This window comes from Larimichthys crocea, chromosome III, assembly GCF_000972845.2.
Source record: "Larimichthys crocea isolate SSNF chromosome III, L_crocea_2.0, whole genome shotgun sequence".
NCBI lineage: Eukaryota > Metazoa > Chordata > Actinopteri > Sciaenidae > Larimichthys > Larimichthys crocea.
The window spans coordinates 36,846,109-36,874,102 of record NC_040013.1 but is presented as its reverse complement, the minus strand read 5'-3'; the positions used below and the strand labels follow the sequence as shown (position 1 = coordinate 36,874,102).

At 39.3% G+C, this 27,994-nt stretch overlaps 2 protein-coding genes across 4 annotated transcripts; one reads left to right on the top strand and one right to left on the bottom strand.

Annotated features, from left to right (window-relative positions):
* Positions 1-870: 870 nt before the first annotated feature.
* pi4kab (phosphatidylinositol 4-kinase, catalytic, alpha b) lies at positions 871-26,638 on the bottom strand. 3 transcript variants are annotated; one of them, XM_010734272.3, is made up of 55 exons: positions 26,437-26,638; positions 25,078-25,194; positions 24,442-24,535; positions 24,186-24,274; positions 24,017-24,089; positions 23,672-23,934; positions 23,456-23,522; positions 22,678-22,826; positions 22,519-22,584; positions 22,300-22,396; positions 21,997-22,188; positions 21,784-21,884; positions 21,406-21,535; positions 20,461-20,590; positions 20,259-20,354; positions 19,969-20,152; positions 19,337-19,440; positions 18,848-19,016; positions 18,691-18,741; positions 14,929-15,037; positions 14,440-14,576; positions 14,192-14,325; positions 14,022-14,104; positions 13,863-13,933; positions 13,625-13,749; positions 13,442-13,523; positions 13,129-13,212; positions 12,763-12,852; positions 12,346-12,465; positions 11,540-11,554; positions 11,310-11,402; positions 11,063-11,219; positions 10,850-10,977; positions 10,577-10,735; positions 9,940-10,091; positions 9,708-9,815; positions 9,477-9,604; positions 9,181-9,339; positions 8,933-9,012; positions 8,589-8,788; positions 8,032-8,122; positions 6,949-7,116; positions 6,551-6,604; positions 6,318-6,438; positions 6,099-6,228; positions 4,380-4,523; positions 4,209-4,279; positions 4,021-4,127; positions 3,792-3,896; positions 3,334-3,459; positions 3,062-3,182; positions 2,446-2,605; positions 2,268-2,357; positions 2,082-2,165; positions 871-1,974 (listed from the first exon to the last, which is right to left on the bottom strand). In XM_010734272.3, exons 1-55 carry the CDS (start codon positions 26,533-26,535, stop codon positions 1,923-1,925), a joined length of 6,309 nt encoding a protein of 2,102 aa, XP_010732574.1. In that variant the 5' UTR covers positions 26,536-26,638; the 3' UTR covers positions 871-1,922. The 3 variants fall into 3 exon arrangements, with proteins under 3 accessions (XP_010732574.1, XP_027133410.1, XP_010732577.1); XM_027277609.1 differs by having other exon boundaries at positions 20,461-20,584; XM_010734275.3 differs by lacking the exon at positions 11,540-11,554.
* serpind1 (serpin peptidase inhibitor, clade D (heparin cofactor), member 1) lies at positions 15,330-18,349 on the top strand. Its single transcript, XM_010734271.3, has 7 exons — positions 15,330-15,437; positions 15,605-15,872; positions 16,168-16,811; positions 16,944-17,092; positions 17,181-17,305; positions 17,471-17,615; positions 17,781-18,349. The coding sequence occupies exons 2-7, from the start codon at positions 15,613-15,615 to the stop codon at positions 17,970-17,972; spliced, it is 1,515 nt and encodes a 504-aa protein (XP_010732573.2). The 5' UTR covers positions 15,330-15,437; positions 15,605-15,612; the 3' UTR covers positions 17,973-18,349.
* Positions 26,639-27,994: the final 1,356 nt, after the last annotated feature.

Below are 27,994 nucleotides of genomic sequence, written 5' to 3'. Positions count from 1 at the left end.
TCTAGCTAATGAAATAATTAACTCATAATCTTGAGATAATGCCGTTTAAAAAAAAAATAACTGTAAGCACAGCTGTTCTTGGCTTCCATAGAAAACTGTGAGAAGTCATTAAACAATAGATTGACAGCTGAGTCAGGTTCCAGCGTGTTTTCTGGCACTACTTCCTGGAATACTGTGGAAGATGATTTGGTTTCACATTAGTTATTACTGAGTGATCTTTAAATGAATCAGAAGTGGCAACCTGCAGGCATCAAACACATTAAATGTCATTATCTGCTGCCCTCTGGTGGAAGTAAATATAAAATACAGCATGTGGATGAGACACAAGACTGCATGTATTAGCTAACATAATTAAGTAATGATAACATTTTCACTGGCCTACATTAAAATCCACCTTACATACAAGAATTACACTACTCTTTTCTTTGTCGGGCTGACATTTCCTAGCTATAAATACATATGTGTATCATTGTTTTTTTCTTATTGTAAAAAGCAGTTATTAATATTTATTATATTTAAAACTCACCACCACTGAAAAAAAACATGTCATACTTTATGGTCCAGGCACTTCACCGTTGGAGAAAACACAAAATATATAAAAAATAATTTTAAAAAAAGAGCAATGTGTGTGATGTGCCTCCACCATCCTTAGTTTAAAATCAGTTATACAAACAAATGTGTATGTCTCAATTCATATTTATTTGAAAGGCATCTTTATAAATAATATATTTTTCGACCATGGTATCAAATCAGGCTTTCTGTTTCCCATTTGATTGTAACCGATTTCACTCACAGATTTTCACACAGATTTCAACTCTTATTGCCAATGTCAGGCACTTTAATGAAACACATGCAGCAAGAAGAAGACAGTTTCTTTAAGTTAATAGATCTTTATTTGATTTCTTATCTTATGCGTTTGCATTCAAAAGGCATGAAGATAGAAAAGGAGACAGAAAATGGGTCATGGATATAAATATACAAAGAGAGGCAAAATCTTTACAGTCAGTAACATTACATAAAGGCTTAAGCTATCCATATGAACATGGGGCACAGCACTTTGGATTACTAAAATAAGTCACCAGAAGCCACACTGGACACAGGCTACATGGTAGTTAATGCTTAACTTCATGCAAATGCCCAACATTCAAACTGTGCCTTACCTTCCTTCATAAACAATAGAAAAGTCTGATTTATGTGCATCATCCTCCCTCCCCCTTTGGCAACGCGAAATATACAAAACTGTGTGCATCGTTTCTCCCGAGGTAACTGCAAATACGGAAACCCAAAAACACAGACAGTGTAATCCATGTCTATACAGTCAGTTGCCACTGTTAAATACGAGTTAAAGACGAGTACCATGCTACGGATCAAAGAAATCTGACTGGTCCATTAAAAAGAGAAGCACAGTAGTATAGTCAAGTACAAGATGACAGAATAGGCCACATTGGTCAAAACTGAATCCAGTCAACTTCAACTACTTCAAGTATCCAATCACATTTCAAACCCCATCTAAAATCAACAGCTTTAAGAATCCACATTCACAAACATATAACATACAAATTGTTTAAAATTGGCACAAACTCGGATTAATTATTTACTGAACGTGCAGAATTCCAAGAGTTTTTTTCTCTAAGTGCACAGAAGTCAAGATGCTAGTGCAATAGGATAATAATAATAATAATAGCAACATTGATGTCATTAAAACTTAATAAATAAATAAGGGGATAGACAACTAATATAAAGAAAATATGGTCTGAGAGAAACAAGAAGCTAAAACAAACACAAAGAACAACATCCAACAATCAGCAGAAACCATGAGCAACAATCTTCAATGATAAACATTAATAAAAGGCACACACGCAAACTCACACACGCACACACAAAGTACCAGCCAATAAATGCACATGCTTAGGCACAAACGTTTAGTATGGGATCTGATTTTGGTAATACTGGATGATGTCGTAGGTTCTGCTCCTGTAAGACAATAAAAGAGCAATCAGACAAATGTGAATTAAGATTTCTGGAAGCCAATATTAACAAAAACATAGTAAGAATGTGCAGACTTTAAGTTTTGTACTGACCTGTTGCTGAGGAAGCAGTTCTGGATGACTTTAATGATGAAGGAAGCTGCATCTTTCTCGCTCAAACCAGGATTGAATCGCTGCCTAAATGTGGAGAATAACACCATGAGCAGAAGAAAGCAAATGCTGTTTAAACTGCTTATTTTCATTCACATTGGCTGATGCATGCAGACACGTCTGACTCACTTCAGCAATTTGATGGTCTGTCCTCTGAAGCAGGGGAGGCCAGTGTCCAGCATGAGTGTAACTAAGGAAACCACTCCATCCATGTAGGGCCTGATTCATCAGAGGAACATGTCTTAATGTTGCATGCTAAACCATCTTGGTAGTACAAACATTTGCTTTAGCACTACTGAATACTCACCTGACAGCCAGGTATCCCCTCACACACATCTCCATGAACCACTTGAAGGGCGTTGCCTCCATCTTCCCACCCATGATCATCACCATCTCATCGGTTAGCTTTATGTCCGGTTCCCAGCCGAAGTTTCTGCCAGGAGAACTTTCAAACATGAAGCCAAAATCTGAAAACAAAACAAAACAAAAAAAAAAATACAAACACTCAAGTTTAGGATTTATAATTGAATGCACCAGTATCATGTTGCAGCATGTCTAGCACCATTGATACAATTACAATCACACAGAAAGGCTGTAGAAAGAAGGATGTAAAATAAAGGCCTGGGTTACAAAGGATTATAAACCCTGCACAACATGTAGTACCAACAATTTTCAGAGAGTCTTCCTCCCTTCCACACTGCCATTGGTCTCTATTAATATTAGATTGTATTAGATATTAGAGTAAGTCAAGGATAAAAGACTTAAAACCTTTTGGTAAAGATTCCAGGGTGATTTGCAGTTGTGCAAGTAGAGTCTTGAAGGGCTTGTTGGAAGATACTGAAGGAAATACACATACTGATCCCTTTTTCTAATTTAGCTTAGACAATGTTAAGTTTGGTACAGCTATAAGACAATAAACACACCAATGTGTATGAGGTGGCCCTGGCTGTCCAGCATGATGTTGCCATTGTGTCTGTCTTTTATTTGCAGCAGGAAGAGCAGCAAGCTGTAAGCAGCCATACTGCGGATGAAGTTGTATCGTGCCTGAAAAGAGAAATGTTGGACGTTGTATCAGATTAAACTGTTAGTAAATACAAAATGTAAGCACTGAGAAATATGGCACAACTTACAGGTGTAAATGACTGATTTAAAAACAAATAAAATAAAATTTGGCTGCACAAGTTTGTGAGATTACCTTCTGGAACGCTAATGTGGACTCATCTCCATACTGGTTCCTGAAATAGTCATACATGCCAAAGTCTGTCTGTCGGCCCAGCTGGTCACGAGATTTACAGTCTGGGATGCACTCAATCACTCCACACTGTGGGGAAACATCAGAAACAGGAAGAATGAGAAGTGATTTACTTACAGGGGAAAAGTTAACTCTGAATTCCATTGGGCACGGTTTGTATCCCACCAAAAGCTTCTCAAGAGCAGAGCGTTTTGCCCGTCAGGCTTCGTTAACTTGCTCAGATTTGATCATTTATTTGGTTTATATGCAGCGCAGGTCACAGCAACATGTCACAGCCATGCCTGATGGGATCCAACCCCTGGATCCCATCAGGCATTCAACATTCAGTAATGATCCACATTTAGTAGTTCCTGTCAGAAAGTAATATAGAGAAAGATTGGAAAGGTTTTATATGAACTTACTCCTGGGGCTGTGGCCACCACCCTGTAAGGGAAAACATAGAGATCCAGGCCCACCAGCTGGAAGATGTTCTTAAACAGGCTGATGATCTGAAGAGCCAGCATGTCCTGTGAAATGGTAAAGAGAGGGGATTCAAGCTAAAACGACTAAGTCAAGCCAAAGAAAGATATCAAGAAATGAATGAGAGATAACGGTGTAGTGAGTGAAAGGAGAGCAGTGTGACACTAAGACCTGTCTGCAGTCGTCTCCCACTTTAAAGATGGCCGCCTGCCAGCAGATTCTCTTGGCCTCCTCTTCACTCTTTGCATCATCTACAGAATCTGAACGACACTGAAGACCTGTGGAGATGTCATGACACTGTTTTGTCTGTACACGCCCCTGAGAAATAAAACTTTTGTTTTATTTAACATTAGCAGTACCTTCTTTTTCCAGCTCACTGACTCCACATCTCCTTACTTTGAACTTGGCCAGGTAGGGAGCTTTGGCAGCACTAAACAGATACACAAAGGGATACATATGTGTATATTCACATTTCTTTGAGGATTCTGGTTACAAATACCAGCATTATAAAAGATGGTTTTAAGGTCCACCTCTGCATTGGGGTCCCAGACTTGTAGTCTATATCCAAAACTATGGCCTCTGGGTTACTGGGAAGATAACAGCCAGGTTGGACTTTGATTTGTGACATGGCTTCCAAGCAGGCCCTCTTCCTCTCCTCCCCTTTGGGAAAAGGTCTGATAAAGACAAACAAAACACACAGAGTTTTCACATGTCATGACTTTACATATACAGAATATTATGCAAGGGTATCTCACTGAATGACTTAAGACTAGAAGTGACAGTCTGGCTCTGCTGTTATTCACAGTGGGGAGTCACTAGAGTGGAGAGTAATAGAGAGTCGAAGCAGGGGACAGGAGAAGTTTCTCCCCTGGACAGTTCAATTAGTGCTGTAATGAGTGCTGAGGGGAATTTTGTGAGCCTCTAGTGGGCTGACAAGACACTCTGTAAGGACGAGCAATAATTAGAAACTTCTCATCAGCTACAGAGAGTACACACCGGTACAATATCTTCCAGACCAGTGCATAATCAAAGAGACATTACAGCAACCAATAGCCAAATAAATGAAGCACAAAGGGATTTAGAAAGTAGATTATTGTTGGTAAGAGGCAGAGAAATGTACAAAACATCTTGGCTCAGGGGGAAACTTGTTATCACTCCATACACACCCTGAAGATTACCTACAGTGGAAGGCTCTGTTTAACAGAAAAGTTAAACTTTTCTTTTACTGTCCTTTTCATATTTTGAGTGTATTATACTGTATAATTAATTAAAATGGCATTTCAGGGACCAATGTGAAGATTTTTGTAAAAACGTAGCAGTTCAACATGACAGACCCACAACAGCTGTAGATAAAAGGCTCATTCTAAGGTAACAAAAACAAAATGACTCTTATGTTTGTTATAGAATTTTCGTCACGTGTGGGCCTTGAGGTCCTCGGCAGTATTAGTTGTTTGGCTTTGGTTAAGAACAGTAGGTGCAGGTCTATCTCAACACTGTGGCCAGGGTCAAAGAGACGTTTTGCTGCCTTCTTAGACATAATAGATAGCTGGCCGTTGACGTTCCAATCTGCGTAAACAGACATCTGTGTCTCCAGACTATAATATGCTGACAATAACACCTGCATGGGTAAAGACATTCTCTTCTCATTCTCTCTAATTCTGGGCGTGTAGTATTTGCAGTGTTATCTGGGTTTAAAGTTTATCCACCAGAATGAGTTCAGCAGAATGCGAGACCGACTCAGGCACTTCTGATGAACTTTGAGAGTGTCTCTAATTCTCCTTGGCCAAGCGTCAATAAATAATACAGCATAAGACATCAGAGGCTGCTGAACACTTTCTTCCTTCCTGACCTCACCATTGACATTTGACTTCAGCAATTTCTCCACAACAATGTTCAGGTGATTATACATATTAAGCTAAAACACAAGGGACAAATTAATTATGAAAATAAAAGATGAGGTGATGATGACAACAACGAGATAAAAAAATGATGTGCATCAGAAAGTAGTTCCTCAAACAGCCACTTGGTTCGAGGCTGGCTACAAAACAAGTGAATCTTCATAAGTCCCTATATTAAAATATCCATTAAAACTGATACTGAACTGAAATCTCAGTGGGAAAATCTAAAATGTTATGCAAGTCCATCAGTAATTTAAAGAATACACTACTGTAATTATTGGCTTAAAACATGCTGAACACACAGTATGGGTGCTATGGTCAAATAAAAAAACAAGTAAAATGTGTGCATACTTGATAATGGCTGACACGTTGGTGATCTTGTTGAAGAAGTCAAACTCTCGCTGGTAGAAGTCTTTGGCCGGTCCAGACAGAGAGCCAGTGATCTCCTCCACCATCTGCTCCAGCAGTTCACCTATGTCAGCTGCAGGGAGAGAGAAGATCATTACAACATACATTAATATGTTCTTGTTGTTTGTTGTGATGTAAATAAGTATGTGTTAAATATCTCACGGTCTTTCTGGTTTCCTTCCTCGTCCAGGAATATATTAGTCTTCATGTTCCAGATGAACTGGTGAGCCAGAAGCTGAGACTTCTGAGCGGCCCACAGGATGTACTCTCTCACATAACCCATCTATCACAGGTTGTAACAGGAAAGAAAAAAATGGAAGGAAAGATCTGCAAATATAATAATCTGTAGAAATGTGGGGCTTTAAATGAGTTTGTTGACTCAGGGAACAGTTTACCTTGTCGTAACGAAGTGCTTGGACAATCTGAGGAATGTAAAACAAAATGGCATCCTAGAAAGAGTGGAAAACATGACTTTACAAGCTAGAACACAAAAGAAGTGTCTTAACTGTGGCACTTTATATGAGCAAACACCCAGCAAATAATATGGTAATCCCTTGGGCTTTTCAGTCAATGTCATCAAATTTAATCTGTACTGTCTCTGTCTGAATTTGGTTAAAACAACACCACTAGGAATATTAGTTTGAAGTACAGCATTATAGACCCATGAGCATGGTACTTAGATCAACTATTTCTCAAATCTTTAGCAAAATCAGTTCTGAAAGTGTTTAATATTATATGTTACTAGAGAAAGTAATGGAAATTACAAATGTGTGTGCCATATATGTGAACGTACAGGAGGAAAGGATCGGAGTACTTTGACCCCATACTGGGCTGTAAGGGGGTGAGGAGGGTACAGGGAGGAGAAGTAGGACAGTCCAGTTGGGGGATCTGCTGGGGCCCAGCACAGGATGTGACTCAGCTCTGGAGAGTCGGCATCAATCGTGTGCCATGTCACCAGGAACTGAACAAAAACAAAAAAAGAAAGAAAAAACACTCAACTTAGCCAACATTTACATAAATATGTAGTTAAGCACTACTTTATGTGCAGCATGCATCACAGGATCCATATCTCTGCATCATATACGTCAGCAATCTGATGCAAGGTTGCGACCCCAAGCCTGATGGTTGGCTAACTAGCCTCTAGAGGAAGCTGTGTTTATCAGTTTCTAAAGTGACTGGAATAAACAACTATGAGATGTCAAGGAGGATCATATGCTAAATTATGGTGGCCTTTAGGGAAGGCCGTGCTCTGCCTCCCCTGCTTCTTCTTTAGACAGGTACAGGGCTCATTAAGAGCTCAGTCAGGTAGAACTAAATGAAGATGACTAGATGAAGCTGGAGGGAAAGAGATTACTTCAATAACACCAGCATTTTCTCAAGTGACAGGCAAAGTAACATGGCCACATAAACACATGACAAACAAAATGTGTTTTCTTATGTTTAACTTTTGTCACAACTTCACAAACATGCAGTAGTGGAAACATAAAAACCCAAAGAAGAAATTACTTAGAGGAAGATTTAAATGTTTAAAGTCAAAAGAGGCAACAGCACTCGATAAAAGCACATTATTACCTGTGCTGCAAGCTTCCTGCCTATTAAGATAAAAGTGTGAGAGTTAATCTATAGCTGTGGACATGGATGATCTCAATGACTCAATATACTGTATATTCAAATGCAAAATGAGGTCCAGAAAGGATTTCAGTCATTCCAAATCCTCTGATTGGAAAAAATAAATATGAATGCAGTAGGAAGACAACATACAACTTGTCACTGTATAGTGAAACCAACTAGTTCATTATTCAGTTATCAGCAAGTCCAGCGACTTAAACAACCACTCAACAGGCCATCCGGTTCATTTGCAGGCGGATGACCTCACCTTAACAGCTTCTGGGACATCACACACAGCAGCCGGATCCATTCGGACTAGGCGGGTCACTTCAGAGACAATAGCCTCTGTGTTTTTAAATCTGAAAAACAAATAAAAAACTGAATAGGTGCAGGTCCAATGAATGAAGTCTCTGTTCAAACATGTTCTATCAAGTATATAAGATCACTTAAAGTAAACAGTCCTGTAACTCAGCCATTTGTCGGTGAATATATTACCCACATGAAAGGCTAAAATGGTAATATAATGCAATAGGCTTGTCTGTTTAAGACATTTTCATTCAGCTATAAAATGCCTGCATTAATGCTGTAAGATGAAATCACAAGTGCAACTCTGGATTCGATGCTATCTTTGTTGTAGTTTGAGCATTATTCATTTACTTTTTGCTACAATAGAGGGCAAGAATGTGCAGAAAGTTATGGATTCTGGCTTTTAAAAACTTCACTTACTGGTTTGTTAGGGATATTATTACAGAGCAAATTTGTTATACACCTTCAGTTTGACACTGATGAAACTTGGGATGTAATGCATTTTGTTTCTCTGTGTACCTTGCAGGCAACTGCAGGGCGAGGTAAGGAGCTATGCTCCAGGCCAGGTTGACATTGTCCTTCCACTGTTTCTCTGTCAGACTGATGTATTTGGACCTCCAGTTAGCGATACTGGTCTCCACCGACTGTTCAGTAGCAATAGCAAGCTCCTGAGTGGATAACGGGTTGTACCATATCGTCAGGCGCTCAATTTCACTGGCCTGGAGACAGACAGGGAAAAAGACTCACCATAATTGTCCAGGAATTTAAATGTAGAAAAATAATAATAATAATAATAATAATAATAATAATAATAATATGATGTAACTTGCTTTGTAGTTGTGTAAACAGTGTAAACTAAATACCAGTAAAGCCAGTAGAAGAGTCCGCCGTTTCATGTAGTACTTGTGCAGCTGGGTGCCTCTGTTGCTTTTTTTAGATAATCCTGAAACAGTATGAGAGCAATACATCAGTAAAACATAATGGCAGAGGAAATATTGTATAACTGAAGACCTAGTTCATCTATGTATAAGAGTTTCACTGTGGCCTATCTTTGCAGCACATGGTGTGTTCCAACACAGCTCATTTAAGTTTAACATCCTGTGTGTTTTACCTGATTTCTTGGATATGGTGGACATCCCAGAGGACAGAGGATAGGTGTTTATCCATCCCTGAGCCACTTGCTGCCTCTGGCCCACAGCTGCATCAAGACTGCTCCGGCTATCTGTCACTGCCACTACAGACAGGCTGTTCACCGACATGTCTTGGGGATCTACACAAAGGAAAACACCATTAAACTATCCTACAAATCAATTATTCATCTCTCTTAGGCTCAGATACCAACTTTAGAAAATAACAAAAGGGAGGGAAATTCATCCAAATTCATCAGAAACTTTCTCACTGCTGTACCTGGGGGAACCAGCTGGCTGGCAGCCAGATACTTCTTGTCAGACTGCAGACTGGCATAAAACTTGATCATTATACTGATGTCTTCTCTCAGCCTCTTATCCGTTTGAGTGGGAAATTTGGGAGTGATGCTATACAAAGAGAGAGATGGCAGAGAGGTTAGTAGACGGAAAGACTGCTGCAATAAAATGTGTTTTTTTTTCTGGCAACAAACCAGAATCAAATGTTTTCTACCTAAAGTAGTCAAAAGCAGTGGAATAGAGCTTCTCTCGAAGAACATTTCTGATAGTGGCATTTGTCACAACATCAGCATGCAGCAGAGTCAGACCCAGAGTCAGCAGCCTGAAATAGAGCAAAGTGATAACACAACAGTCTTATCAAGTCGAGGATTCAGTATTTCTTGCAGCTGATTATTACAACATTTGAAATTAACCCAGTTTGCTGTTGTAAAAAACAGACACGGTACCTGAATCTTGGTCCAATGGCAGCAACATGTCTGTTCAGGCTGCTTTTAGGCCCTCCAACACTCAGAGACAGAGATCTCTGCAAAATGGCGGTGAAAATCTCCACCTGGTCAGCGCTGCTGTACTTGGCTATCTCAAACCTCTGCACTAGAAACTGGAGGGAAAACACAGAGAGGTGACAGTTTCCAATCCATATACTTATACTGTAACATAACAGCCCAGTGGATTTAACATGAGCATTGTGTGTGTATTTTACGGACATAGTTTACATGATCTCTGGATATCAAAGTCTCAATTAACAGTTATTATAAGATAGAAAGGACAGGAAATCAAGTAGAAAGTGGAGAATGTTTACCCTTAGTGGTCCGACACTGTTTTCTGACTCTGCAGAGGTTTCTACGTTATGTATCTATCTGTTATGTCTATGGAGTGAGACAGTCCTATCCTCTGACCTTGGTTACCATAGCAACGATCAGAATGACACCTGCTTTCCTGAACACAAACTGTGTCTCAAGGAGAGAAATCAGAGTCCCCATAACAATCAGTGATCTCAAGACATGTCTGACCCTATGTAACCCTGTATGTGGCATGCTAGGACAGATGCATAGAAAACAGTGCTTTTGTCTGTGTGTCACTGACCTCTATCCAGAGAAAGTGAGGGATGACATCAGGTGCGCAGGGTGCAGGTTGACTCTCCTCTGAGACAGCCAGAGGGCCGGCCTCTACTTTGGCCTCCGAAAACAAACCCATCTTCAGCTCTACTGTCATCTGCCAAGCTCCTGCCATCTCACGCATAAACTAAACAGACGGAAAAGAGAAGAAACGATTTAATGCATTCTACAACATATCTCACACCAAGAGAAATGTGGATTTAACAAATATATGATTTTGAAAAATGACAAATATACACACTGGCACTTCCACTCCATTGTATGCAGCCAGGAGCCATTCCCAGCAGGCGATGGCAGTTTCCATGCCGTGTTCTGTAAACATCTTCAGAGGAGACCAACACAGATGGTGCAGGAGTAGAGGATCGCAGTCTGAAAGACAACATACACACATTTACATTTATTTATAACAGAAAACAACCACTATTAAATGCTTCAATTAAAATGAGTTGCTCACTTTTGGTGGTTATAAGCAGGGCGGCCATCTTGAACATGGCCTGGGTGAAAGCCTCTGGCTCTTTGCTGTCCAGAGCACTGGTCATCTGATGGATCATCAGCTTGTTGAGGTCTGAATGGCTGTGAGTCACCTCTGAGAACTGGATCATACCAGCCACCTAGACAGCACACAAACATACAGGTATGAATCATACTGTATGGAGATAGTCTCGGAAAGTCACATTATCGTTATAATGTTACCACTTCACCTCTCCTGTGTAGCGGTTGCGTAGGTTGAGTGATGCCATGAAGTTGGAGTAGTCCTTCTTTACACATGCTGGTCTCTCTGTCAGCTGGGTGGTCTAACAGAAAACAGTTCAGGGGTCACACAGTCACAAGCTAGAAAAGTAAGATACCTATCTGTTCTGCAACACTTCTGGATATACTGAGGATATCATGCCTGAGCCCTGTCTCTTCTGTATTTAGTGTTCAGACCAACCTGAGGGAAAGCAGCCTATGGTTGGCCACATGGTGGAGGACAGCACCAGCATAACCAGTTAGCCAAATGGGCAACCAGCCAACCAACCCACCCGTCCATTGAAGATAAGTAACCAGGTAACCAGCAAATCCGTAAACCAGCCAAGCAACCAGGAAGGCAGTTCGGTGCAGTTTAATAAAGACAAAATACAAATGAAGCAAATGAAAAGACGAATATAGCAGAATGCAAGCCAAGGAACATATAGAAAACGCATAGCAAGCAAAATAATGTCACACAGACTAGTAAGAATGCACACAGGGACAAACAGTACTGTAAACACCTACACGCCCAGTGTTTACAGAGGTATAGAATACATACAGAGCAAAACACATTTATGTGCACAAAGGATACAAGACACTTCTGCTTAGTGTTAAAAAAACTGCAAAGGCTTTGACAAAGCAACTAAACGGCACATTTGTTAACTTAAAACGCTCAAAATGTTGGACAAATGTTAATAAGCATCAAATCAACTCTCCTGTGGAGCCTGATAAGAAACCCATTTTGTTTTTAATGTCTGTAACATTTAGCAAGGATGTTATAAAAGTGCTGCATCTTCTTCTTTTTGATACGTCAGGAAGTGACAGGAGTTTGTCAATGCTCAGTGCTCTAAAAAAAACTGCAATATCCTTACAGAAATCACTGGTAGGGCTGAAACAGACACTGTGCTTGTGTTGTTGTGGTTTTTGATGATGTTCATCCCGCCTTTAATCTGGGAAACGGGTTTGTGTGTAAACATGCAAAGATGCCCACATGCTTGTATGACTCACGCCTAGTGTAGTACTCTGTCTGTTGTAGCCTGCGAAGTGCAGTATGCTCTCTGTGGCCATGGCCAGGCCAGTGTGCTGGGACAGTCCTGACACCCAGTTATGATGCTTGTTCAAGTACTCCTGCACAAGACAAAAGACACATGTGAGATACTGTATAGGAAAAGGGAAATATATTAATGGAACAAATATCCTCTGTCAAAATATACAATTTCCCTTAAAAAAAATAAACTAATAAAGTAATTTATGTTATGTTACTATCTCTATTGTCTGCATAACGCAGCTTAAACTATACAGACACAAGTAAAGTTAACAGCTGTATTAATTTAAACAAGCAATAGCTACAATTAAATTCATCAATTTAATAGAAAACTCAAGATCGTTCCTGATATGAAAAAAAGTAAAGGTAAAATAACTCACCTGTAGGTGGGACTTTGTGACTGAAGGGGCCCATTTCATTGCCTCTTTAAGGATCTCACCACAGCGAGCAGCAAAGTCTTTCACTATGCTCTATAAGCAGAAGGAATCCAGGATATGATTATTTATGAAACACTGCTGTTTGACAAATGTAGAGATTTACTATTGGCACATATTAAATGTAAGGGGCTTAGTTAGTTGAACATGAATAAAAACATCCATGACAAAGAATAATTTAGCTGACGGATGAACAGATTAAACAACTCAAAAAGAACTAAGACGTAAGAAGAAAGAGGCGTCTACAGTCTGTAAAAAACAATACTGCGCTGTCCTCTTGTGGTGATAAGTGTAACAACAGTCCAAAGTTACCTCTCGGGCCTCGTATGTGTCAGGAACAGTGATCCTGTAGGGGGTGTCTGGAATGTCATAGTATGGCTGATCCTTGTGGATGTCCTAAATAAACAGAGAAGAGAAGCTGACAGTTGCATTTATCTGAACACAGTTTGACAACAATCACTTTAAGCTACAGTAATGAATCTCTGCTTTTGTTCTGCTACATTTTTTTTCACTGTTGATGTTTACTAAAACACAATTTCATTTTCAACCCCTAGATTGAAAATTTTCATTGTAGGATTCAAATCAACAGCTGTGTTGTTCACACCAGCCCTCCACGGATACTCACAGCACTCAGTGACAGAGAGAGTGTTTGCAAGATGTCCAACATGGTCTTCAACACACGACCGCTCCACAGCAGATGGGGGAATCTAGTAAAGGTAAAACACGTGAGAAATTTGAATCATACCATTGTTAACATGATAGGAAAGAAATGCAGGCAGACAGCGTTCATTAGCTCATCAGCACTCACGTCTCAGCCAAACCAGAGAGGTATTTGTCTGCCACTCTGCGGATCCTCTTGTGTGTGTGGTTAAAGTTGATCAGTAAAAATTGTGCATGTCGCTCCAGTTCCTCCTCATGCTCTTTGGTCTTGGGCTAAAAACACAAGAGATATGTTTGACTGTTACGCATCGATACTGGAAAATGAAACATACAGTCAACAAGACGTACAACCCTTTTGAAATTGTTTGAGAAACTATGCTACCTACCTTCTCAGCCATCATCTGGAGGAAGACGTCAAACACCTTATCTCCAACACAAATAATGCACTGCATCATGCCTGTGAAAAAAAAAAATTGTTTAAGAAAATGAATTTCACAGAATGAGTAAAAGAATGGCTAAAGGTGTAAAGGGTTTAAAGCCCTCACCAGATTTATCTTTCTGAATGGCCTTGTCTTCAAAGTATCGAAACATGACCTGGAACCTGTCAGGATCATTGGAGCGCAGCATCCTGAAAGATAAATAATACAAATCTTCATAATCTGACTTCACAATATGAACAATGTAAAGTGGATACATATGTGTAGCTGGAGCTGACCTCATGTATTCTAGTCTGTAGACTGAGAGCAGGTACGTGGACATGGCAAAGTCTAGCTTGTTAATGAGGGCAGATCCTTCAGGAGGTGGGTCGAGGAGATTGCTGATGGTTGCCCGCAACTCGCTCAACTCGGCCTGCACAACAAATGGACAATTTAATAGATCAGTCCTGGTGTTTCTGTTTTCAAAATGATTTTTAACAACATGTATCTGACTACAAGACAAAAGTGTAGATTGTGAACCCTGTACCGGTGTGACTGTATCATTTTTTAGGGCAGAGTTGTATTGCAGTTCAGAGCGAAGAGGTTCTCCACTTGGAAAGGTGAGAAGAGGAGACTTGGTGGCAATCTCACACACGCCTTCATACCACTCCTCTGGCCAAAGCCCTAAAGGACAAAATATATATTCAAAAATGTAGAGAGCAAATTGACTAGCTCTATGTATGTTTTGGTTACATATTTGAGATGAAACTGATGACAAAAAAAAGCCAAAGATCTATCTTTATATAATCTATTAATATAATCTAATGAAGCCTTTTATCACAATAAATATTTCCCCACATCTCATTTTTAAAACAACAACATGGAACAGGAATGGTTTTGTGATTTGTGGAAGCTATCGGCTGAGTGAGAGTGTACCTTCAAATATCAGTTCCCACTAATTTTGTGTGATATAGTGCAGAAGTGCAGAGCTTTACTGAACATGTAGCATACTGAAATCAGTTCCTTTCTTGCTTACCTGAACCTTCCACAGCAAAACCCATGACCACAGAGTATAGCCAGAAGTCTCTGAACAGCTTCTGGAGACGGGGCTTGGCCTCTTTGATTGGTGGAAGTCGTCGGGTCAACTGTGAGTTATAAAAAGGGTACAGAATATAGAGATTAATGTTGCATTACTCAAATGATCACATTTTGTTAAAAGGGCCTCTAAAAGAATGTAAATGCAAATACCTTTGGATATGCGGCAGAATGGATAAAATAAAGACAAACAAATAACATAAACAGACAACTACAAAATATATCAGACTATGAACCCTTGGATCATTCATTAATATTAAATCTTCTTAACAGATAAGTTGAATTGTGAAGAGTTAAAGATTTTAGTCAGTCACAGCACTTTTTGGTCTGTTTGATCTGGTCTATTTGTTCAGGAGGAGCCCAACATCAAAGTTCAGTTTTGTATTCAATTCTTTGCTCTTAGTCCCACAAACAGAAGAAACACAGCATTTCCCACCAGCAACAGTAAAGGTAAGACATTTTACAGACTGAGACTGCTATTTAGGGGATTTAGCTGTTTGTGTTTTTAGCCAGTGAACAACTGGTGTTATTCCTACTGATTTATTAAAACACTATTTAGTAAACGTCGATCCTGTTATTAATTAAGCCTTAATGAATGTCCATTCCCTCTCCCTCAGCCTTCAGGATGTGGGTCATCACCGTCATCTCTGTAGCCTGTCTGCTGGTCAGTCCATCCTTGGCTGGGATCAAAGACATCAGCTCTCACTTCAGTGACCCTACACCAAATCCCAGAACCTTTAATGGGGGGGCAGTGGATTTAGAGGCCATCCCCTTGGAGTTCCACAAAGAAAACACTGTCACTAATGACCTAATTTTTGATGGCTTTGAGGATGAGGACTACATTGATTTTGACGCGATCCTGGCTGCAGGCAATGATGACTACATGTGAGTATTAACTTTAAAAAAAATCTTGAAAAAAGAAGTTAAGGTGTAAAGTAATGACAACATAAAGTAAAAGGAGTAACTTGCAGATAGCAGGCTTAACAGAGGCAACTCTTATCATTAACTTAGTGCCAACAAGTTGACGATTTCCCCTTATAATTGCAGAATATTTGAATGTAAGTGTATGTAAACTGTGTATAAAATGTGAAAAATAATCACATACTTATAAAACAGCTACTGCATGATGCAATGTGCTTTAAGAGTAATTCTTCTTTTGAATGGCTGCATATTTTGTCAGTGAAGGAGATGAAATAGATGAGATTGCCACACCAGCACCAGACATTGACATCTTTGCCGAACCCTCCGACCCAAAGATTCGACGTGCCAGACTACTCCGGCTGTTCCACGGTCGGTCTCGCCTCCAACGTCTCAACATCGTTAATGCTCATTTCGGTTTTAACCTTTATCGAAGTCTTCGGAACGATGTCAACCAGACTGACAACATCCTGCTAGCACCTGCTGGGATCTCCATCGCTATGGGAATGATGTCTTTAGGGGCAGGACCTGGAACACACGATCAAATCTACAAAGCTCTGGGATTCGCCGAGTTTGTCAATGCTAGCCATCACTATGACAACACGACAGTGCACAAGCTGTTCAGGAAGCTGACGCACAGGCTCTTCAGGAGGAACTTTGGTTACACACTACGCTCTGTAAACGACGTCTACGTGAAGAAGAATGTCTTGGTGAAAGATTCTTTCCGTGCAGAGACAAAGGCTTTTTATTTTGCAGAGCCGCAGTCAGTAGACTTCAAGGACCCTGCCTTTCTCGACAAAGCCAACCGTCGCATCCTAAAGCTGACCAAAGGGCTGATCAGGGAACCACTCAAGAGTGTCGACCCAAATATGGTACTGATGCTGCTCAACTACCTGTACTTCAAAGGTGAGTGAAAATAGAGACACTGTCCTCTGAGTAACTTTGGAAAGTATTAGATTACACATGCTTTGTTTTGTTCTTTGGATAAAAAAGTAAATATATAACTCTCTCACCTTGTTTGTTTGTTTGTATAAATAGGTACATGGGAACAGAAATTCCCCAAAGAAATGACTCACTATCGCAACTTCCGAGTTAGCGAAAAGACAAACGTACGTGTGCCAATGATGACCAACAAGGGAAACTATCTGGCTGCTGCTGACCACGAACTAGATTGTGACATCCTACAGGTGGGTAACCTCCTGACGAAAGCACATACTGATCCATAAACAAATCAACTGAGCTGCATAATATTTATGCAAACTTTCTTTTTTTCAGCTGCCATACACAGGACAAATCAGCATGCTCATTGCCTTGCCAAGGAAGATTAATGGCATGAGGAACCTGGAGCAGGAGATCTCTCCCACTGTTGTCAACAAGTGGCTCAAAAACATGACAAACAGGTCAAAAGCGTTTTCCCAACAAACTAATAAATAGCAGCGAAAGCACACTTGTAAATAACAATACGCACTAACTTTTCCAGTGAGAGCCCCTTTAGAGTTAATGGTTTTAAATACTGGTGTTTTAAAAGCTATACCATGAGAAAACTTTTCTCTGCCTCCCTTCAGGACTCGAGAGGTGGTGCTACCTCGGTTTAAACTGGAGCAGAACTATGACTTGATTGAGAATATGAAGGAAATGGGCCTCACTGACTTATTCCAAGCGAGTGGAGACTTCTCTGGAATGACTTCTGAAAAGGTTTTGATGAACTGGGTGAGTACGAACTCTTAAATCTGTTGTGATTTTACTAAGAAATAACCAAACTCATACTGAAGCCAAACATCAAAACAAAATTAATGTCACCTACACTTTGTCAACCACAATAAATTCTTACAAACTATCTCAAAATAATCGAAGCCTTCTAATCTCTCTACACAGCTGAAGCACCAGGGAACCATCACTGTGAATGAAGAGGGGACAGAGGCTGCTGCTCTGACCCAGGTGGGCTTCATGCCCCTCTCCTCTCAGATCCGCTTCACTGTGGACCACCCCTTTCTCTTCCTGATCTACGAGCACCGCACAGACTGCCTTGTGTTCATGGGTCGTGTGGCTAATCCCTCACAGAGCTAAACATGACCAGCTATTCCCTTCAAATTCCCTTTTTGGTTAGAACTTCAAACTAAAAGATTTACTATGAGCACAATATGTACATGTGACATAGTAATGAGTCTTTATGTGTATGTAGTCTCTTACTGAACATTTAAACCTCTCCCTCCAATCACTCAAAAAGTTGTAAGTCTGTCAGAGTGACTCAGTGAGTGCTTGTTATCTGTCTGTTAATGTTTTAGCTTCTGCAATAAAGCTAATAGAGAAATATGCTCAGAAATAACTGTAACAATAACTGTCATTACCTAATGTTATACTGTAATAATTGCAATATAGTGCAGACTATGGAAACATCAACATGAACACAAAAAAGGGGAAAATAAAATAAAATAAAAACACTACTAGACAAGACTCTTTTGTTAAAAAGCTTTAAATTGTTCCATTATTATCTTAAGGCAACGTTATGTTGTTTTACTTATTGCTATTAATTCTAATTATATAATCAAAAGAAAACTACTCATTCAGCGGTGAACTGTTGACACAGATATTTGTACTATTGCACTGCAGCTAACAGGGTAAATATTTGTTGATAGAGTTAAATGCTAACTAACTACTCAGATTCATCTGAAGCACTGCTGTAAATCATTTAACTGCACTCTACAGTATGTGGGCAATATTTTAAAACACTTTTAAAACACTTTGGGAAGTGGGAAAGCAGTTTGTGCAGACATCACATACTCACCACAGCAATCACTGGAATGAGGACGCCAAGATTTCCAGCACTACTTGACGCCTACGGAAGATAAAGAGCTATTATCTACTATGTCTATAATCTATTATTTACCAACTTTGCTGTTATTTCCTGTTGCGTTTAGATGTTTATGTATTTAAGCATGTACCTTCAGTGCTGGTCCTTTGTCTGAGGCCCTCTCACTGGCTCTCTTTCCTTCCAGGCCGAGTTGGACAAACAGCTCTAAAAGGTTCACCATCAGTTCGTCCACAAGTTGCTCCCCCTGCAGGTTGGCTGCAATGTTGGCCAGAGCATTTATAACTGCCAGAGAGCAGTGCCTTGGGGGAGTGTGAGCATAGATGGAGGAACAGTTAAACACTGTTATAACACAGTCAGTGTAGACAGAAATGTATTTATTCTAGATATATATATATATATTAGAATATATATATATATATTATAATAAATAATATATATATATATATATATAGATATATATATATATATATTTTTTTTTTTTTAATCATCAAATATAACAGCACACACAGATATAACGTGATTCAGGGAAATGTGCAACCACATTTCCTGCTTCTACACAACAACAATCCCCTGGTGTAACTGGTACTGGTCTGTGATCAGGGTAAGATCAGATGCTGACCTGTAGCCATGATCTCTGTAGTCTTTGGTAGCTGAGTAGACGACTGAACTGGCCTTCACACTGATCTGCTGGAACAGGTTCCACACCTCCTGGTAGATGTATTGCTACATGACAGACAGACAGACAGACAGAAAGAGAGACCGACAGACAGACGTAAGACCAGGCTACAGGCTAATTTTCAAAATCAAAAATACCATTATTATAGATAGCATGAGAAAATGTGCAGGATCTGTATCACGACAGAGGGCGGCATTTTGAAAGTGATCTGTGTCTGCTGTAAAAGGTCATATCCATTTCTAGTCCTTTGTTAATTGTAGTCCATTTCACTCTGGGTACACGGGATGTCAAAATACCTAATTACACTCCAAACTAGTGAACTAGAATACTGGAAGCTGTTCTTTATGCACATTGTACTGAGCAAATAAACAACAGCCAGCAGGTGTCCAGTAATTACAGCATGTCAGGCCCTCTGGGTAAAGAGAAATCTTCTCTGCCCTCCCCTCCTACCAATGGTTTACACTTCTAAATGATCCCCTGGTGGTTATGTGTTGCCCTAAATATCCCTTATAACCGTAAAATGTCTAAAATAATTGAGGCGAGATGCTCTAAAACGTGTTATTGTTTGAACTCACATTTCCTGTAATGACCATGCAGCCAAGCTGGTCAATAATGAGTACATCAAGCTGTGATGGTGGCTGGCAGAACTTTTGTTGAAGGATTTGTAGGATGTGCTCCATGACTTTAGGAGTGTCTCTGAGAGCCACTGCAATGTGGCCCAGTGCTCGAATGGTGTGATCTGGGATCAGATGGGCTTCCCTGGCAGAAAGACAAGTTTTATTTTTAGAGTATCTATTCATCAGTGTCAAAGACAAAGCACATTGTGGCTTTTTTTTTTTTTTTACCAACTAGAAACATTGCTCACTTGTCATTTTCCTGTGAAATGTATAGACGGTTGGACAGACTGGCCAGAAAAGCCTCCACTATTACATGATCCATGGTCAGACCAGCTTTCAGACATCTGAGAGAAAACAAATACATACAAATATGAACAATGAGAGATCAAAAAATAAATTAAAAAAAACGTCTTTTATAATCACAGCACAGTGCAGGTGTTCGTGTCTGACCTGCATATGTTGTCAATGGAAATGTCTCTGAGCTGCTCGTACATGGACGGTTGATCTTTCCTGTTTGACAGCAGGTTGAAGGTAGACTGAGAGTGCTCATTGGTCACATTTATCCTAATTTCTCCTGTGCCTTAAAAAAGAGTGATGACAGAAACATTCACACACAGGATTCAAAATAAGCAGGATAAATTCTTATTCAAATATTTTTACAAAACATGATGCTGCATGGAAAAGAAAAAGGATGATTATAGCATCAAATCTAAGGAGCACGTTATCTTTTTATACCTTTTTTATCCAACAAATTAGCAGCAAATCCATGTAAAAGCAGTACACTGTGTCAGACAACACGGAAAATCAGTAACCTGAATTACATTTCCAACTGTCTGTATTTCTAGCAGCTCTTCACTGAACACTATGTTCAGATCAATAATAGATGAGAACTCAATGTGACAATGACATTGTTGTTATTGATATATATTTTTCATGTATCATCAGCACCGGTGTCCCATCTACACTTGGCTCTGATTGTTTGTACTAATGAGGTTCCTGGTGGGCATACTGTAGATACATTTTCATTTCTATGAAAATATTACATTTTGTTTTTGAATAAGTGGTGAAATATACATTTTGCCTGGTTAAACATTATTTAAATTAATAAATATATACATTAGTTACAGGTTAAACATTATTTAAATTAATAAATATATACATTAGTTACAGGTGTACCTCAGTTTAATTATAGGAACTGGTACTGACTCTGCATTTTATTGGTTTTGCTTTGCATACAAATATCATGCTTTTAATTTGTCTAACACTTGTTGTTGACATGGTGTGTGTGTGTTTGTCAAGATGAAGTGATTAGCTTTAAGATAACTCTAACCCAAATCGTAATATATGTGTTTCATTTTGTACATGGTCCCTTATAATTAAAATAAATATCTGTACCTGTGCTGTACTGGCTGTGATATTTGTAAAGTTTTATAAGAACAGGGGAAGGAACCACCAGGAAATCCCTGAGAGAGGTTGTGGCTGAGTGAGCAACTACTGGAAACCTCTCACACAGACGACCCAGGCCCTGAAACAGAGGGTGAGAAAATTAAATATTAATAGCCAATAAATCAAAGAAATTCACACATGCAGTGCAGATCAGTCAGCTTCAAAACCAAACCTGTACCTTAGCCCACAGAATCACCAGAATAACCAATAGTCACTTACTTTTAGTTTGTAATTTTCTAGATATGACCCTGACCCCATGATTTAGAGCCTTGTATAACGTTTCACTTCTATTTTAATACAATTCTTTGTGCTCTTTCTAACTTATACCTGCAGGCAACAGATGAGCAGGGGCATATGAGCAATGATGACTTTACTAGAAGTTTTCGACTGCAGCTTCTCTGACAGTTTGGTGCACAAATTCTCAGCTCCTGAAAAAAAGACAACAGTAAGTCAAAGTGATGCAACTGGAACAATCAAACACTTTCAGCATCCCTCTGATTATGACTTCTCTGAACACACTGCTCTGCTACAATTGATTACCTTGCTCATCTTTGACAGCCCACACCATGAGGTCCACGCAGGCAGCGTTGGCTTGGCAACGAAGCTTGAGGGGACTTTGTTCCCCCGGCAACCCCCCTGTGTCATGAAGTACCCGCTGCAGCTCTGATTGACTGCTGCTAAACTGTTCCAGTACAAAGTCATGCACTTCACGTACAAATGCCGGGTGCAAGGCTGCGAAACACAGAGCATGGAAATTTGACTTATTTATTAAACCACATAATACCACAATAATCACAGGACTGGGCAGTTTTACTGCATAATAAATAATCTATGATGCTTTACCTTTCATGTAGTATAGTGTGTCCCGCAGCATTTTGAACACACACACGTAGAGAGGGTCACTGAAGGCTTTGTAACAGAGGCTGAATCCAGGATTAGACTTAACAACAAAAAGAAGAGACAGTGACAGACAAGATTGTTTAACTGATAAAGGCAGGAATTTAACTTTGAATTTTTTATAAAATGTGCAGTTTCTTATAGAAATAGTCGTTATATAGTTACCTCTATAACCTCTGTCATAGTGGCATCCAGAGTTTTCAAAAAAGAGTCAGAAACAAACCTCTTCACCTGTAAATCGTCAATTACCACTGTTACAGATGCATATACTGTAGGTACTGGTCAGACAACAGACACAATGTATTGGTAAGTGGTCTATTGTACCATGCTGAGGAGCTGTCGGAGCAAATCAATAGGCACCTCCACCTCGTTTTCTCCTGCTCCCAAGAAGAGAGGAGACATTGAGAAACTGGAGCTGACTGTAGAGAAATAGTAGTCAGGATCTACCGAGCTGTTGTCTGGGAGGTAGGCACCTAAAATGAGAAGGACCAGAAGACATAAAAAACATGAGAAGTTGGACAACTTATAACTAGCTCCTAAAGGAGGCGCTGTAACATTTAAAAGGCATAAAAAAGGAATAGTGGTTTGTTGCTGCACTACACTTAATTGAAAATTGATCGATGGACTATAGCTGGCATGAGACCAAAAATAGCAGTTGTCTAATGCATCATAAGTTCACTGTACAGTCATTATAACAAGGAAAACAGTTCATTTGACAATTTGGAGTGAGAGGTATGACCAACATAGAGGGTTATCGTTGAGGTTCATTATATGGAGTTGGCGATACTGTTGTCACATAAAGCAAACACAGGTCTTAACACCAGAGATGATTTGCTTCCCTCATAATGAGAAATGTATGACATAACTGAGCATCTACATAAAGACAAAACAAGTATCAATGTGTTACCAAGCAACAAACGTGCTTCAATGAATATCATTTATTCAGAATAAATACAAGTGCAGATAAGCAATACGCAAGTATCGAATTGTGGTTGTATAATGTTGATAGCTGACGAAGAAATGTTGGGATGAGTTGACAGAATCCAGGTTTATACAGCAAACATAAAGTTAATCAGAGCAGTGTGTGTTTTTTGAGTTTTACCTTCAAAGTAATGTGGGCCAGGGGCTGTGGGAGAGCAGGGTGAGTGGCCTCCTGGATCTGAACAGACCTATGAGACAGTCCAATTCTTTAACCACTAAGCAAACATAATAAAGTCTTCAGAAAGTTCAGATTTTTTGATGAAATAAAATAATTTCTCTGCAGCCACCTGCAACTGTCCTGAATTGTCCAACCAGCACTATCACAACATACACACACCTGTACAGAGGGATCCAGACTGCTCCCAGTGCTCCTGCGCAGAGTGTCACTCTGGCACACCGTCAGCAGTGACGATGGCAGGATAGAACGAAAGTCATTGAAGGACCTGCGTCGCACTCCCTCAGTTTCCTCTGTGACGCAGCGGGCCTGGGGCGAGTCTTTGGGGAACAGCTTAGACAGCAGAGCCTCATCTGTGTTGCTGTAACGGCCAAATGCTCGAGTCATGCCGAGCAAGCTGGGGACAATATACCTGCATAGGTAGGCTAAAGGCAAAAGAGCATCTATGAAGCTTTTTGAAGGACTGGTGTTATGCACTTTGTTGACTTTGTGCGTGTGTGTGTGTACCTTTATCCTGATTATCAGGTGTTTGGCACATATCCTGCAATGACTGCATGACCTCCATTATAGCGTTCAAGATCTGAAAGGGAAACAATAGAAACAATAACTTGGCATGTAACTACAATGCACCCTAACCTAAAAATGGTTTGATATTATCGCCACTTTTCCAGCTGACCTCTTGTCGAGAGTCCGGGTCCCTCTGAGCCACATCTGCCAAAAGAGTTACTAGACAGAAGCTGAAGTTTTCTGCAACTGGGAGAAAATCTGAAGAGCAGAAAGTGACAAAACAAAACAGATTTACACTGGACAAACAAGTAGAAACTCCTGTCTCTTTGCATATTACTTAGTGCATTCTTACAGCAAGTAAATAGAGGCCATTGTAAAAAAAAAAAAAAAAAAAAAGAGCCCCACTGTAAGAGGATTGTTCTTACCCTTTCCTTTCTTTCCCGAGCTCTCTTCGATCCATTGGACCCGTGGTAGACCTCTCAATAGGCTCAGCAAGTAGGAAACAAGTATGTCTTTGTGCTGCCAGAGTAGAGCAAATCATTACACGCCACAAACAACTGCACTTGCTCACATGGAGCGGGACTTTTGTTTGCCTAACAAGCACCGACAAATCAGAAATATGAGGCACTGTTGATTCCGACACATAATCAAATCTGTATTGAAAAAATTGTATCAAACATTACTTTAACACTGACAAGTGAAGCTACAATCTCCACTTAATCAGGTGGCTGGGAGGATTTCCACACTGTGTCTCAGTGTGATGAGGTTAGAGGCTTAAATGGCCAGCTGCATGTCTAATCGCCAGTTTAATCAGATTATGGGAATAAGCTTATCATGGTGATATGTTTGGAATCCTGTGAGAGGCTGGTAGCAAAAGTGGACTTATGTACTAATATAATAATGCTAATCATTTCCAAATATATCATGCTACTGCATCCCAGTGTAATAACCTCTGTAAAATGTGAAATGTTTGGATCTCAAATCCAGGACTAAATAAAGTAAAGATGAAACGACGGAAAGAAAAAGATTGCCTTTTTTTTTTTTTACTGATCCCCACTCACCTGTAAGCCAGACTCCACCAGAAACACAGCCAGCGCAATAACTGCATCTCTACGACGCACATCTAGAGTGAACACACCGCGAACTTCCACCGGACACATACATTGTAGCTTCTGGACCTGAAAGAGAGCAAATGTATGTAGTTACAGCATTAGAAAAACAGCAGTATTGAATTAAAATGCTTGTTTTAGAGCAATTGCATGTTTCAATACAGATCTTTGAGAAGAATTAAATCTGAGTCAAGAGGACTTTGGTTGTAGATCCAGATTGTCAAAGAAAGCTAACCTGGACGACGATGAACCTTCACAGACAGTTTTGATCTTTGCTAGAGTTATACCACTATTGGTTTACTTATTACTTTTAAGCACACTGGTCCGGGGTAAAATACTGTATGTACCTTTCCGACTTATATTTTTTGTTATTTGTACCTATTTGTTTCTACTTGTCCACGTTGTCATCGATCCCTTTCTCTACTGAAGATCAATAACGTTCACTGTATGTATCAAGATGGGAACCATACGCTATTATTTAACTGCCTACTATAACAATGGTATCATAATTCAGGTTTTTTTAAAAATTTTTATTATTTAACCTTTACTTAACCATGAAAGTTCCCCATTGAGATTAAGGGAGTCCTGGCAGCAGCACAATGTAAGAGCGAATAAATCGAAACAGATACAAAACAAAATATAGTATTACAACAGATAGTAATCTAAAATAAATAATAAAAGTGCAGTACAAGAGATGATTTAACAATATGAGTTCAAACAATGACACATCCACGATTCTGTCTCCAGGTCTTTTATTATATTAAATATAGTCATAACTGATTCCCACAAAAAACCCCACTAAAACATGATATTACATAACCTATGTGCTCTGTGAAATATCAATACTAAGTGACAGTGTATGGATGGTTGCCTGGTTGAAAAAAAGACGTTTATCTTAGACCTGATTATCTTTGCAACAGGTGAACTTAGGCAAGTGTATCCTGTTAAGCAGAGCACACAGTGAAGCCGTCTGTCATCTCTCTTCACGGTTCAACCTGTTTGACTGCAGTGCTGGTCCAGTCCGGCCACTCTGCCTGTATGATGCACCACACAAGCTGCGACGCCACTTTCTTCTGCATCGCTCTCATCTTGTTTTATTACTGTGAAAACACTGTCCCGGATCCAGTGATTCATAACTACAGACACACCTGACAAATGTTAGCCGAGCTGTCATGTCACTTATCAAAATAAGCTAATGTCTGCACGGAAGCGGAGCTACACCCTGAACAACCCTGTTGCTCCGGGTTACTTAACGTAGCCACTTAAAACAAATGTGTCCTGTGGAGCTCACTCGGTTTACTCCTGCCTCACCTTTTCCACTGGTGCCGGACGTTGTGCGGCTAAAGAGCGAGCCAGCGACAGGACTGTGTTGAAATAAAACCCTCTCGTACCACCTCCGATGACAGACATGTTTACCCCGACATGAAGCGAGCTCTGCTCGGCGAGCGGACGAAACAACCGAGCGGCAGCGACTGGCGGAGCCGCAGTACGGCAACTCGGCAGGGACAATAGTAACAAGGGCTTGCAGTTACGTTAGTGGCTTTATATTGGACCATAAAAATACAATTTTAACTAAAGTTACACATTTACTGTCATATATCAGTGCTTTTCTTTTTTTCTTTTACGTTTACTTTTTAATAACATTTCCATAAGACTTAATATATTAAATGACAGGTGATATATAAATTACAAATCATTAAAATGAGAATTAAGTAATAAGAATTAAAAATAAATATAAATATAATCATAATATAAGAATAGTAATAATAACAACAACAGGCACAGGAGCAGATATCCATAGATGGTGGCTAAGCAATATTATATATATTATATATTATATTATATTATATAATATTATATTATATTAATTGCCCATAAAGTTGGAAAATTTGTTTTCAGACATAGTCTTATCCTATTGACACACATCGGGTTTATGTGGTTTAAGTTTCTTGTGATTTTTGGAAGACATTGACATCAATAAAGAACACTTTCTATCAAATAAAATCAAATTGTCACAAAATTATATTATATTATATTATATTATATTATTTATATTAATACATTATATTGCCCATAAAGTTGGAATAATTTGGTTTTCAGACATAGTCTTATTCCTATGACACACATCGGGTTTATTGTGGTTTAAGTTTCATTGTGATACTTTTGGAAGACATTGACATCAATAAAGAACACTTTATCTATCAAGAATAAATCAAATTGTCACAAAAATTATAATTATATTATATTTATATTATATTAGATTATATTATATTATATTAATATATATATATATGCCCATAAGTTGGAATAATTGGTTTTCAGACATAGTCTTATCCTATTTACACACATCGGATTTATGGTGGTTTAAGTTTCATTGGGATATTTTTTGGAAGACATTGCATCATTCTACCCCCTCCATCAAACACCCAGGTATTGTCCAATATAAGTCCATCTTTGCACAAAAGTGTCCATAGTCAAGTGCAGACTTGCAGTAATTTTTCAGTCTTTGGACCCCCCTCCCTTTGAACCCCTATGGTTGGATGGTTGGTGGTTTACATCTCTTCAGTTCACCGTAATCATTTTCTTTGCTAATAAAATAATCCTACGTACATATCGCTGATCTGTATTATATAGGTAGGCTATATATAACATCACTGGTTATGGTGTGACATCTATTTCCAAAATTATATCAATTTCTCTATTAAAGGTCCAGTGTGTAAGATTTGTGGCCTTTATTTTCAGAATAAGGCAGACATGGAATATAATATTCATAACTATGTTTTCATGCATGCATAATCACCAGAAACCATGTTTCTACAGACAAACTTAATACTGACATGGCCCTTAAAGTGTCGTTTCTCCTTTACAC